At 46.5% G+C, this 13793-nt stretch overlaps 1 protein-coding gene across 1 annotated transcript in view; it reads left to right on the top strand.

Annotated features, from left to right (window-relative positions):
• Kdr (kinase insert domain receptor) overlaps positions 1-12547 on the top strand; it is a 44364-nt gene extending 31817 nt beyond the window's left edge. Inside the window, exons 23-30 of the mRNA XM_005359364.3 lie at positions 580-702; positions 842-953; positions 1211-1310; positions 1719-1824; positions 3186-3337; positions 8207-8306; positions 8770-8855; positions 10773-12547. Of these exons, the coding sequence (XP_005359421.1) occupies positions 580-702; positions 842-953; positions 1211-1310; positions 1719-1824; positions 3186-3337; positions 8207-8306; positions 8770-8855; positions 10773-10968 (975 nt within the window). The 3' untranslated portion in view covers positions 10969-12547. The remainder of the gene's footprint in view (positions 1-579; positions 703-841; positions 954-1210; positions 1311-1718; positions 1825-3185; positions 3338-8206; positions 8307-8769; positions 8856-10772) is intronic.
• Positions 12548-13793: the final 1246 nt, after the last annotated feature.

Below are 13793 nucleotides of genomic sequence, written 5' to 3'. Positions count from 1 at the left end.
CGAGGCTTAAAGCTGAGCTCTGGGGAACTTTCTACAGAGTCCAGTCCACTCGCGCTGGCCAGCCTTGCCGGGGTTGACCTTTTCTGTCATCTCGAACACTTTGAAGCAGGATGAGTACTGCTGTGTACTGCCTCCAGATCTAGTCCAGCTTCAGTACCAAATGAAATAGAAAGCCAACCGAGCACACCCAACCAATGAGAATCCTCACTTCTCCTTTCCTCACAGCCATTCAAAGCAAATCTATTCTGGGATCCCCTTAGAATAACCCAGTTCAAGGCACAGAGGCTGCCAAGCGAAAGGATGTGTGGATGTGATCCGAGACACATTTTAAAACCGTGTCCATCATCAGACTGTAACCAGATCATGTAACGCCAAAGGACAGGACTGTTTATGGAATAAGCAGATGTGTCTCAGCGAAACACACGGGCCCCTTTCCTGACCGGTTGCTCTAAAACTCTACCCCACTTCTTGCTAATCAGATGGTTCTCTGATGTCGGATTTTTTTTAAGCATGAGGTCACAACAGATGTAAAAGAGATTAGCTGTGTGGAGGCTTAGCACGATCCTGTTCTTTTCACAGTGTATCCACCGGGACCTGGCAGCGCGGAATATTCTCCTCTCAGAGAAGAATGTGGTGAAGATCTGTGACTTTGGCCTGGCCCGGGATATTTATAAAGACCCAGATTATGTCAGGAAGGGAGATGTAAGTATCTAAAGATGAACCTGGTGGTCCATTCGAGCGCATAATTCAAACTTTGTGGATCTGTGTTGGGAAGTGAAGAAAGTGTTTTCCTTAGAAATCTGCTAACTTGGGTTCTGATGTCTTGCTATCAACCATTTAGGCCCGACTCCCTTTGAAGTGGATGGCCCCAGAAACGATTTTTGACAGAGTGTACACCATTCAGAGCGATGTGTGGTCTTTCGGCGTGTTGCTCTGGGAAATCTTTTCCTTAGGTGAGTCACTTCTCTTTGACCCTCTCCTGGGAGCAGAGGAGGTGATAATAGTGGATGAGCCCAAGAAGTCCTTTCCTCCTCTGTCTTTTACCTTCTGTCAAATCGAATTTCTTAGAAGATTTAAATGGTAAAAATCAAGAAGAATAAAAACAAACAAAAAAAAGCTCTGTAGGCCATAAGGATGTGAAAGAATCAGGATTACGGGCTTTTTACGGTGATCGCAAAGCTCACAGTGCTCCTTTCCCGTCTTCCTCTAGGTGCTTCCCCATATCCTGGGGTCAAGATTGATGAAGACTTCTGTCGGAGACTGAAAGAGGGGACAAGAATGCGGGCTCCTGACTACACCACCCCAGAAATGTGAGACTCTGGAAAGCACCCTTCTTCCTTTTCACGCAAATTCTCCCCGCTTAAGAAGGCGAGAAGGCCTTCCATTGTGAGCATCGACGTCATGGCCTAGTTTGTGTTCGGCCCTTTCTCTGATGCCTTCCTTGGTCACCTCAAGCACCGTCATCATGTTACTATATTATCTATACCAGAGAGCTTTTAGTGAAGGTTGATAGAGATGTGTGTTAAAGAAGACCCTTTTATAGACAGTCGGACCTGTGAGTGCTGACATCTGTGTCTCCTATAGTTTCATATCTCTAGTTAGCATCTCAGTTCTTGATAGGCTCTTTACAAACACTTCCCCCATTTGAGTACTATTTTGACTTTTAGTTCTTGGAAGAATGACATTGCTTTAATGAAACCGGTGTCTTGCTTGTCTAGGTACCAGACCATGCTGGACTGCTGGCATGAGGACCCCAATCAGAGACCCTCGTTTTCAGAGTTGGTGGAACATTTGGGAAATCTCCTGCAAGCGAATGCTCAGCAGGTTTGTAACCCTCTGCTCCAGCAGCTTCCACAAAGAGCCTTCAGGTCGAGGGTCTGTGATCTAACAGTCAGTCTGCTGCCTGAACACTCAGGAGGCACCGTGTGGTTCTCTGGGTCACTGAAAAAGGAGCCTCTGCCTTCCAGTTTTGAGCAGTAATGCTTTCTTAAAGCAATAATTGCTCTTTAGACTGATAGGACCCTAATTCATACCTTGAGAATAGGCAACTCCGGGCTAGTCATAAGTTGCAGGAACTATTCTCTTCCTCTATCATGTGGGTCCAAGAACTCAAACTCAAGTCATGAGGCTCGGCTGAAGATGGCATTACCCTTTGAGTCATCTTGCTGGTCCTCACCTACTTGTTTTTGTGTTATGTCTTCAAATGTTCTTCTGAAAAAAAAAAAAAAAGTCTGCTGAGTCTGATAGTGCATGTCTGTAATCCCAGAATTCTTAAGGCTGGAACAAGAGAATCACAAGTTTGAGGCCTGCTTGGGCAGCAGAGCAAGACTCCCTCAAAAAACAAAACAAACAAGCAAACAAACAAAATCAAAATCCGATTGACTTACTGATTATCAGAAATGGAAGGAATTTCAAGTCATTTTTAGTAAATTCTGCAGGCGAGGCCAAAACAAAACAAACATGCAAATCATGCCAAGGCAGGACTCTGGCCCCTCTTGGTGAAATATCAGGCTGTCATGGCAGTTCCAAAATGGGATTGTGCCCCCTTTTTTGTTGTTGTTAGAGAGCTTGTTGCTGCTCGGTGTCCCCTATTCCAGTGGGAGCCAGTTGCTTCCTTTTTCCTTCTGAACACTTGAGGGCCACGTTTATTTTCACCAAAGAAACCTTCCAAACATTTCAATGTATTGGATCACCTTATCTTTTCTGCCTCTTGAGAAATAACAGCAGATTGCACTATCGGGAATTTCTCTGCTCCTGCTGTCCTAGGCCTTTCTCTTCCCTGCCTTTGGATTTTCCATTGCCTTGGGATGTAGAGGCTGGACTTGAGGCTCTTCACTTTGAAGGTCAGACTCCTGTGGAGGTCTTTGTGGAGAATTGATTCCTAGGCTCCTTGTTCACCCATCTCCTCCACAGCCATTGCTGGCTTTGTCTTCATGGCAACCATGGCCTCTTGTCCCTTCACTAATCCAGTTTTTCCTTGGTCCCTTTTAGTAACCTTCTTCCACACACCCCTTTCAAGTGGCCTTTTGTTTCTGTCAACCCTTTTCCAATACAGTCTTGAAGTCTTGGGTTCAGATATGAAAGCGGCATGCACAGCCAAGACGCCCCCCTGCTCTTTGTTTCTCATGAAAAGGCCCTTGAAGGATAGCAGCCATAACAATAGCATGCTGTGTTTATTGTTTCAGGATGGCAAAGACTACATTGTTCTTCCCATGTCAGAAACACTGAGCATGGAAGAGGACTCTGGACTCTCCCTGCCCACCTCACCTGTTTCCTGTATGGAGGAAGAGGAAGTGTGCGACCCCAAATTCCATTATGACAACACAGCAGGAATCAGGTATATGGCCAGCATCCCCTCAGGGGGGCTTCAAGGGCAGCTCAGGAGGAGGGTGGGTGGGAGGAAGACATTTGTTTAGCCTGTCTGTCACTCACTACTTCTAGCTAACTGGAGTTCTGACATTCACAAGGGCCGTGCTCTCCAAAGGAGATCTGGAGAGTTGAACGGCCGGCCTCCCATCTGCGGCCCATATTGCTGGCACAACTCTGCCATTAAGAATTCTAAGCCTTGTGGGAGCAAATAGCTAAAATACCACAGTTGGTTAATCTCCAGGAAAAAAAGAGAGAGAGAGAGAGCCACGGTAAGGAGACATCTGTATTAAAATCGTTCCCGTGTACACTTTTATTAAGGTGAATTAAATGGCTTAGGAAAGACTTAGGAAGGAAGGATTCTGTGCAAATCTGAAACATACCGAGGGCTCTCGGTGAGGAGACGGCACACCACAGGCTGTGTCCTAGAGAAGGGCTGCGCTCTAGAGAAGTTTGTCCTCAGTCTGAGTCTCAGCATCTATTTACCTGCTGGGGCGCCTAAGTTTATTCAAAACCAATGCCATGCAGTCCAGTCTTGGTCTGTGCAGGGTTCTGCAGGCAGCTTTTGGTGGGCTCAGGTAATGCCTGTGCATCAGGAAAATGCTGGTGGGGCTTTCCACAATATGACCTTAGCATCGCCTTCCCTAAGCCCAAGACAACTTGACTTTGCTTTGGGAATTATTGTGCTTCTACGAGCAGACCCCCTGAAAACATGGGTGTTGCTTGTCTTCCTGAGTGAATCCAAGCTGTAGAAGGAATTGGGCAGCTGCCTCCCATGGGAGGCACCGGCTCAGTGGCCATGCTGCAAGGAGGTTAAGGAGGCCTAGAAATGATGTTTGGCCCTGAGGAATCCTGAGTGGGGGAAGGGAGTGGGGGTGAGGGAGAGTTAGATATCAACCAACATGCTACCACTGCTTTTATAACAAGAGCAGTTTTCCCTGAAGAATTTTTTTTCTGTATATTATCAGATTTCTGACTATGCAAAAACTCTAGATTTAGACCAGGCAGCAAGTATCATCTAGACACAGGTCTTGGCTCTACTACATGAAGCAGTGCAAAAATATCATGAATAAAGTTGTAGACATGAGAGCTTGGTAGAACCAGGTGCGATGCCCGGGTCTGCCTTTCAGTAGCCCTGAAACAAGTCCCATATCGCTCGCCCCTCCCCCAGCCCAGTCTCTGTGTGAGGGAAGGCAGGGCCACTGTTGTTTGCGAATGGCCACTTGGAGGATTGCACACTGTCATGGCTATAATGTATTTCTAAGTGCCTGGCACTTTAAGGGACTTCATAAAGGACAGCTGCTAAGAGAGTGGCTTCCCATCCTGCCCCAGAGAAGAATGTATCTATTCTGATGCCAGCCGGAGGGCCATTTCCCCTCCTTCCAAGGAGAGGTTCTCAGAGAGAAGAGTCGTAAAGAGAAACTCGCATGGATGCAAAGTCCTAGTCCATTCTGGCTTTACCATTGTTCTTGCCGCGTTGTCTAGCCTTCTCCTCAGTCCAAGAGCCATCTGCTGGCTCACTGTCCTCGTCATGTCCTGTGACAAGACAGAGGAGAGGTCAGAGCTGGGCCATTTGGCTTGCTGGGTTCCTGGAATGTGGTGCTAAGCAGGAGATGGAGCTGTATTTGGGAGCTAAGCGTGCCAACATGAGGCTGGGCCTAAAAGAGGACTCGCTAACATTTATCCCCAGGAGTGGGGACAAATGCGACACCATGCTTTTCAGCCCAGCCAGGCTTGGCTCAGATTTTCTGCCTCTGAGTTTTGAAGGAGCCTTCCCAGACTAGGTTCTCTTTTAGCTATCCACAAACTGAAAAATAAAACAGAAATTGGAAGCTTTTTCTTTACATCCCCTCTCAGCTCCACTATTTTTCTTTTTATAAACAGCAAAGCCCTCCATCACCTTACAGTGATGTAAATGAAGGCAATGTGGATTAGAGGTGGGAGCGCACTGCCCTCAATAGTGCAGGAGTCTCCGTGGTTCAGCTTCTCTGGGGGAATGTGCTGAGGCTAAGGCACCTTCCCAAGCATGCTCTATCTATTCTCATGCTTCCAGGCAAGGAGAAGCGCTGAGTCTTTCTAGCTTTGCTTCCTCCTTATATGTTTCAACCCCATTGCGTTATAAATAGAGCTGGGCATGAGCATCACTGTGGGAGACAGCCTCTTGATCTGTTGCCCCTTTAAACTATTTTTAAAATATTTGTTCAACAGTTCTGTGGAGAAGAGGCAGAGGGGTGGGGGCAGGGAGGGCCACTTATGTCTAGACTTAGCTTTGTCTCCAGTTTTCCCCATGGATCCTCTGTGGCCCTGAGTGTGTATGCTTCCCCTAAGAAACCCCATATTTGCCAGTCTTGTTTCTCCTGGAGGGCAGCGTGTGGACCATCTGTGGCTGCTTTGTCGTTTTCCCTGGGAGTTCCGCCTCCCATTCCCAGTAGTTTAGCAGAGATGTCTTTGCAGTCCTCTCCCCCAGAGCAAGGCTTCGGTCCACACTCTTCTTCCCATTCTGGTTCATTGCGAGTAATTAAACATCCAAGGTGGGTTGATCCCTGAGAGAGCCTGCTAGCTTCCTAGCTTCGTCTTGGTTTGACCATCACTGCTTGAAATGGGGCTCTTCTTTCTCCACCTTCCATCGACATAACGATCCCTACTGACTCAACCCACCCACTCATCACAGGGTCCGTGCACACATGGGAGCCAGAGCAAGGCTGTGGCCATAGTAGGTGCTTAATAAAGACCTGAGCAAGATGTCTGTGGCTTTCTTGCTTCTTTTCCATCCTGCTACCCATGGGGTGAGGAAAAACAACCCATGTGGGCTTTGGTGCCTCCAAACACGAGTGGGAGTGTCCTGGTTCTACCCTTCCTCTGCCATTTTCTCATAGAGCCTTGGCTTCTTCATCTCCAATGGGAAATAATGAGAGATCTGTTTGGGAGATGGCGGGGAGCAGATGCAAGGAGACCTTGGAAAATGCTTTGTCATTTGCGAAGGGTCATACCATTTTGAAATCAGAAGTCAAGGATCTGAGTCTCTGGAGGTGGCTATGTGCTATCCACGCCTCCTCATTCTGCTGGGTTGTGTGGAATGCAGGCACTGCTTCAAACCTCCTGCGCATTCCCCTTCTTTAATCAGATTCCCTGCCTTCCCGCTAGATAAGTGTGAAGTCTCCTAACTGGCTGTATTATTGCCTCTGGCCTTCTCCTTCTCAATCACAGCCAACTCTCTAAAAAGTCTATCTGGTCATGCCAATCCTATGTTTAAAATTTTCAATAGCCCTCACAACTGTAGTCTGAGATTCTAGTTGTGCGATTTTGGACCAGTGGATTTTGGAGAGGTTACCATGAAGATGCCGTGAGGCGATGTCTGAAGAGCATTCGGCTCAATTCCTGACCTGTGGTAGAACCCCAAAGGTCTTCCTGACTGAGCGGATAACCATGATCCCAGCCTTCGCTGACAGTCATGACTTTCAAGGAAGGACCAAAGTCAGCAGGAAATGGGCTTTGCTTGTCCCCTGAATTGGATGTCCTCTTTCCTGTGAAGTCTCCTGAGGGAGGGTGTCACTGGGAACCTCATTCTGTTCTCTGTGTGGGGAGGAAACGACCTCTTGGAGAAGAGAAGAGGCACTCAGCTTCTAGTCTTCAACTCTGACCCGACAATGCCCTGTGCCAGCAGTCTGCTTGTCGTGGAACAAGAGTGAAGAATACTCTTATTGTCTCCATGGGCCTTCTCTTATCTCCCTTTGGGCTGTAAGAGGTTTGTATAGGATATATTGGACTCCCCCAGTGGCAAGTGGCAAGGAAGAGCAACGTCCAGGTACAAGTGATGTGTTATCTGTCAAATCTCACTCTTTGAAGGTCTTTGGAATCCAAAAGAGGAAAATAAAAGATAGAGTTTTGTGCATCCTCAAGAACACCAAACTTGGGGGCTGGAGAGATGGCTCAGCGGTTAAGAGCATTGCCTGCTCTTCCAAAGGTCCTGAGTTCAATTCCCGGCAGCCACATGGTGGCTCACAACCATCTGTAAAGAGGTCTAGTGCCCTCTTCTGGCCTGCAGACATGCACACAGACAGAATATTGTATACATAATAAATAAATAAACATTTTTTAAAAAAAAGAACACCAAACTTGACATTTGCTGTGCTATTCACCTTCCTGACGACCTTGCAAGCTAGAAAGAATAGCTATTACCTATGCCTGTTTAAAATGGAGCAACAGAGCCATGCTCCCATTTCTACAGTCAATGTTAGACTCAAAATTAGGCAGTGTCTTGAGACTCTGAAGCATGGCTGAGTAAGACGCAGCCCACCTCCCTCTGTGCCCTAGATCCATATTTCATGGTGAAGGAAGAAGTTGACTTGAGATCACTGCCTAGCACAGTATCCTTTAGAGAAACCAAAGGCGTTTCCTCTGCCCAGACTGTCAATACTGTGAGGGACACCTTTTCTATGGGCTAGAAAAATAGAAAGCCCATGGCTCTATATCCGGAGCTCACTGGAGGAATCCCTTGCAGGCAGGCAGGGCCCATCAGAAGGCAGCTGCTGTTGAGTCAGCTTCCATTGACCTGAGTTCAGCCCCGGGCCTCAGAAGCATGAGTCAAAGGCACAGGGTCTCCCTTACTCTTTTCAGTTATATTTTACTTTTAAATGGACTTCCACAGGAAATTAAACCTTCTGTGTGTGCTAGTAAAGGAAGACTTTGTTTTTCTTTTTCTTCCCCCCGCCCCAAAGGCTGTTTTGAAGGTTGCTATTAAACTTGTGGTTGAAAGATAATGGACGTAGGTATCACTTGAAGCATCTGCGGTCAAATGTACCAACCACTCCAACGCAGATAAATGTTTGTTCTCTTGCAGTCAGTATCTGCAGAACAGCAAGCGAAAGAGCCGGCCAGTGAGTGTGAAAACATTTGAAGATATTCCACTGGAAGAACCAGAAGTAAAAGTAATCCCAGATGTAAGTCCATCTTTTATAAACAGTTGTAGAAATAAATTCTCAGGCTGAAATGCTAGCTAGATAAATATTAGCTCAAGCGTTTGAGTCTTGGAACCTCATGAAGGTTCTCCTTGAGGGTATGTGCCATGGGGTCATTACAGAGATGGGTCTTTGGTTTTGCCGTAGGAAAGACCCCTGGACCAAGGGTCAAGATAGTCCAACTGTGTGCCCGGTTTCACTCAAGGGCCCACAGTGTCACTGTGCAGAGAGCAGGAGACCCCAGTGTCCTCGGTCGTGTCTCCCTGGCCTAAGTCTACTTCATGGGAGCATTTGCTTCCCTTGTGGCTTGCACAGTCTCTGGCTGCCATGCCCTTACCCTCCTTGGCGGGACACTGAAACGTATTGTCTGCTAGGTGGGCTGGAGATGGGTTTAAGGGAGCTGGCCCTGTGCATACTCACTGTCCTCTCATTGTCTCCTCAAAAGGACAGCCAGACAGACAGTGGCATGGTCCTGGCATCAGAAGAGCTGAAAACCCTGGAAGACAGGAATAAATTATCTCCATCTTTTGGGTAAGACTCAATCAAATAAGAAAGATCTTTCAACGGGAATTTTTGAAAGGACCTAATAAAGACATTCAGTGTAGATGAAGTTTTACTTTTCGGGGCCTTTGAAGGTTGATGACATTAATATCCCAAATAAGCAATTTGATAAAGAACTGAAATAAACCCAACACTGAAATTGATAGGTCTGAAAAAAGAATCTGAAGTGAGTTAGAGGGTTTGGTCAGTTTCTAATGACCCAACTTTTGAAGGCTCTGGAGCGTCTGAGCATGTGATATAGGTCGGCATATCGACTGTGATCGGTGGTGTATGTGGCCCTGGCCAAACAGCAATGACATCAGCAGACGCCATGATCATGAAGAGTTACAAGTTTGCAGTCTGAAGAATTGTCAAACCTGTTCCTAATTAACTTTATCTGTAATTAAGAAAGATTTTATGTAAATAAATACAAAGTCACTGATTTAGTGTATTTAAATATTATCCTTTGAATCCTTCTCAATTGTGGGAAAGTATTTATTTATTTATTTATTTATTTATTTATTATTTATTTATTTGGTTTTTCGAGACAGGGTTTCTCTGTGGTTTTGGAGCCTGTCCTGGAAATAGCTCTTGTAGACCAGGCTGGTCTCGAACTCACAGAGATCCACCTGCCTCTGCCTCCCGAGTGCTGGGATTAAAGGCGTGCGCCACCACCGCCCGGCGGTGGGAAAGTATTAAATGTGATCTTGAGTCATTCATCTCTCATGGCTCAGTAGCAACGTATAGTTGCTTTGAATAAATATACCTGATTTCAACATAAAAATTTATGAAATTCTATAGTGAAAAGAATAATGGGATAATAGTAGTTATTTATTTGCCGGGAGGTTCATTCTAGGTAGGAATACAAAAGATGTGCTCCGCTTAGGACGGGATGGCTGTGTGAGATGGGAACCCCCAGGTGTTCTTGAGTCATGCTTGTCAACACTAACAATGGTGACAGTAAATTTTGCTGTTTCCTGTAAAGTCCAGTGAGCAACCGTGAGCGCCAATCGTATGCTTCTTTCTTTGACTCAAACCATATTTATCCAGAACTATTAAGTGGCCAACATCATGCCATTATTTGAAACACGAATTGGTTTTGGTCTGGGGAGGGAGGAGTGGATTGAAAGGGGGGAAAATGTATTTCTAGCTCTTTGAGAACCTACTTTAAACCATATCTTAACACAGAATAAATAAACTCTTCTCTGTGCGGTTTTTATTATGAATAATGAGGCTACGGCCCCTGAAAGGGCAAACCCTGAGCTTTTCGGTCCACACAGCCTACATTTGTTAGTTTTGACATGATTACTGTGTCATTAAAAACATTCTCCAGTTGCTGCTGAGTGACTGAATCCCCAATTTGTCCAAAGAATGTGGTTTTGATGAGTAAAAAGCAGTTTTTGACATGTCTGGCTTGCCTGCGCACAGTCTTCCAGGGTTTTTTTTTTTCTCTACAAATTTATTAACATCTTTCATAAGCCATGTAGTCCCCTAAATGACCGAATAGGAAAACCGCAAATGAACTTTTAGACCATCCTAATTTTCTTCATTATCATGAAAGAGACCCCTTGGCTCCAATCATTGTATACAAACTTGTCAATCATCAAGGCTGTAAAATGTTCCACTGGTTAGGGGCTCTGCATACCTCAGCAGAACTGCCTTTTATCTCCTCTCGGGCTTGAAAGACTTGGACCTGAATGAGAGGACTTATCTGCCACTACTAACTCAGGCTAGTACCTGAAAGTAGACCTTGTCTGAGTGAGCCTGATAGTCTGATTAGGGCAGGAAGAGATAGGGGCTGGTGTCTCTGGAAGAGATCCCACCTCCTTGGAGCTGGGGACGGGGTGAGGGTAAAGAGCCAAGAGGCCATCTCCTTCTCATCTCATCTGGTTACCATTTCTTCCACAGCGGGATGATGCCCAGCAAAAGCAGGGAGTCTGTGGCCTCGGAAGGCTCCAACCAGACCAGCGGCTACCAGTCTGGGTACCACTCAGATGACACCGACACTGCTGTGTACTCCAGCGAGGAGGCAGAACTTTTAAAGCTGATGGAGGCCGCAGACCATGCCGACTCTGGGACCACGTTGTGCTCACCTCCCGTTTAAAAGGAGGCGCTCTCACCCTGCTCCCCAACTCCTGGGAATCACGTGAGAGGTGCTGCTTAGATTTTCAAGTGCTGTTCTTTCTACCACCCGGAAGTAGCTGCATTTGATTTTCATTACAGAAGAAGGACCTCAGACTGCAAGGAGCTAGTTCCTCAGGGCATCTCTGGAGAAGATGGCCCGTGACCCAAGAATGTGTTGACTGTACTCTCTTTCCCATTCATTTTAAATTGTGTATAATGTGCCCTGCTGTGGGTCTCACAATCAGCTGAAACAAAAGACATTCAAACAGTGGCTCTATGCTCCAAGAAGTAGCCAGCCATACCAGGGAAACGGACACCTCTGTAAAACTGTGTGAAATGGGCAAGGGTAGGGCTTCGTGTGTTGAAGATGGGTGAGACGCCTAAAGACTGAGTCTACCTAAACGGCTTCGTTGAGGATGTGGGCTCTGAGCCAAGTGTTAAGTGTGGGCTGTGGACTGGTAGGAAGGAAGGCGCAAGCTTGCCTGGAGAGCGGCTGGAGCCTGCAGATGCATTGTGCTGGCTCTGGCGGAGGCGGACATGTGGGCTGTCAGGAAACGCAAAGGCGACCGGCAAGGGTTCTGGTTTTAGAAGGTTGCGTGCTCTCTGCAGTTGGGGCTACAGGCGAGTTCCCTGTGCTGTTTCCTCCTCCTAATGAGAGTTCCTTCCGGACTCTTACGTGTCTCCTGGCCTGGCCCCAGGAAGGAAATGATGCAGCTTGCTCCTCATCTCCCAGGCTGTGCCTTGATTCGGAACACCAAAAGAGAGGATGTTCGTTCGGGAGAGGTTCGCCACTCAGGGTTCTGCTGGATGGACACCCACATGTCTGCCCCGGTGGCAGTGTCTGGGGCCAAGGACCGAGGGTTCTGTGTCAAGTTGTGGTGGTAAAGGCTCACGCGGGATGTAGCCGCTTGTTCTTCCTCCCACCCCACTCTACTCTCACACCCCAGAATTTTAGCTTTGTGGCCTCTTTCTGGCAGAAACGCTGAACTGGCTTGTTCACTCTCCGGATAAATAAGCACTAGCCATATTTCAAAGTTACCTTATAGCCGAGGTTATAGCAACATCTACTGTATCACTTAGAGTTTTAACATAGAAAGCTATGTCTACTGGCTTTTGCCCTTGTGCTTGGCGTTTTTCAGAAAAGAAGCTGTCCTTTCCATCTGGTACCATAGTGTGAAAAGCTGGGAACAATGGCTGTAGAACATGCTATGGACACATATTTATAGTCTGTTATGTAGAACAAATGTAATATATTAAAACTTTATATTATATATAATGAACTTTGTACTATTCACATTTTGTATCAGGATTATGTAGCATGATAAAGGCTATGAGGCTTTCACTAGCTAATGTTGTTTTATTAAAAACATCGAGAAGCTCGAAGGAATCCTTTCCCAGGGGATGTGCGGCTATGCCTGTCATTTCTCTCACCTCGAACAGAGGAGGAGGGGGCAGCAGATATAATGTGAGTGTGTTCCACTTGTCCCTGGGTCTCTATTCTTATAAAAATGACTATTTTCATCAAATGTTTATAATGCTTTATAAATCAATAAATGTATTCCGAGTAAAGTGATCCAGTGGCATCCTATTATCATAGCTATTCCGTGGTCTCTCCTCTCTTCATCTTCATTACAATCATAATCCATACAGAAACGCGTCCTTGTTACACCCTGGCACTGGTGACATTGTTAACACATGGACTGTCCGTCCAGGTGAACTTCGGAACTCAGAGGTGAGAGATTCCGAGACTGAGCTGGAGTCAGGGAGCAGATGCTTGGCTGGCCGTAAGGTAAGAGTGTAAGATCCGTGGCTGACATTATCCAATGACTGCTTTTGCCTTAATTCAGAGAGCAAAGCAAATCCCCGGCCCCAGAGTTACCTTCAGTAATTCAGTTACAGCTGAATGCTGTTGTTTGCTTGCGTTTTGTGGTGACAGGATCTGTAGCCCAGGCTAGCCTCCAGCTAACTATGAAGCCAAGAATGGTTTAAAACTTATTCTAGCCCCTCCACCTTCACAGAGCTAGGATTCTGGGCACGCACCACCATATCTAGATTTTATCAATGTGTTTTTGTAAACAGAAGGTTTTGAAATATTTATCTAATCAAACATGGCTATCTTTTTTTTAGATGGCTTTTGGGGTTTTTTGTTTGTTTTATCTTAAGCACTCTTCCTCAAATCTAAAGTGACACCCAAATTCATGTTTTTTTCCCTTATTGATTACATTTTCATTTACCAGAGGTTTCTTTTCATACCTGGAATGAAGATAGGTCTAAGCTTGGGGTTATTTTACAAGCAGATTGTCAAACATAGCAGTGCGCTTCATGAAGTATAACCCTCACCTCCTGAAGCTGGAGGATTGCTGTGATTGCACGGCCCTTCAGCCTTTACCATCTTCTCCCCAGCTTTCGGATGAAGGAAGTGGCTGTGCACGTGTGTGCTCCTGCCAACCAGGGGCGTGGGCCGCGATCGGTGCACCAGGGCCCTGTGGGGAGTTTCTCCCCCTCCCCATAATCTAGCCTCTTCCAGAAAAGAAACTGAAAGAGAGCCTAGACAAGCCAGGGTCGCCGCAGAGAAAAACAGAGCTTTTTCCCTGGGGGGGAGGGGTTTCATTTCACACAGGTGGCTCCTGGCACGGTGTCTGATGTCAGGAGTTTGGATTCCAGTGGAACTCCACACTCTGTGGACAGTGCTTTTCCCGCCCTGTGCAGGATGATTAGAGGCAGGCTAGCTGTGGCCTCTGCCTCCTCGCTGTCTTCCGCGTGTTCTGTCTTAGCTGCTCTCTTTCTCCTCTCCTGTCCTGCTAT

This window comes from Microtus ochrogaster, linkage group LG1 (genome assembly GCF_000317375.1).
Source record: "Microtus ochrogaster isolate Prairie Vole_2 linkage group LG1, MicOch1.0, whole genome shotgun sequence".
Classification (NCBI taxonomy): domain Eukaryota; kingdom Metazoa; phylum Chordata; class Mammalia; order Rodentia; family Cricetidae; genus Microtus; species Microtus ochrogaster.
Note: the sequence above shows the minus strand (reverse complement) of the source record. Positions and strands in the feature narration are given on the sequence as shown.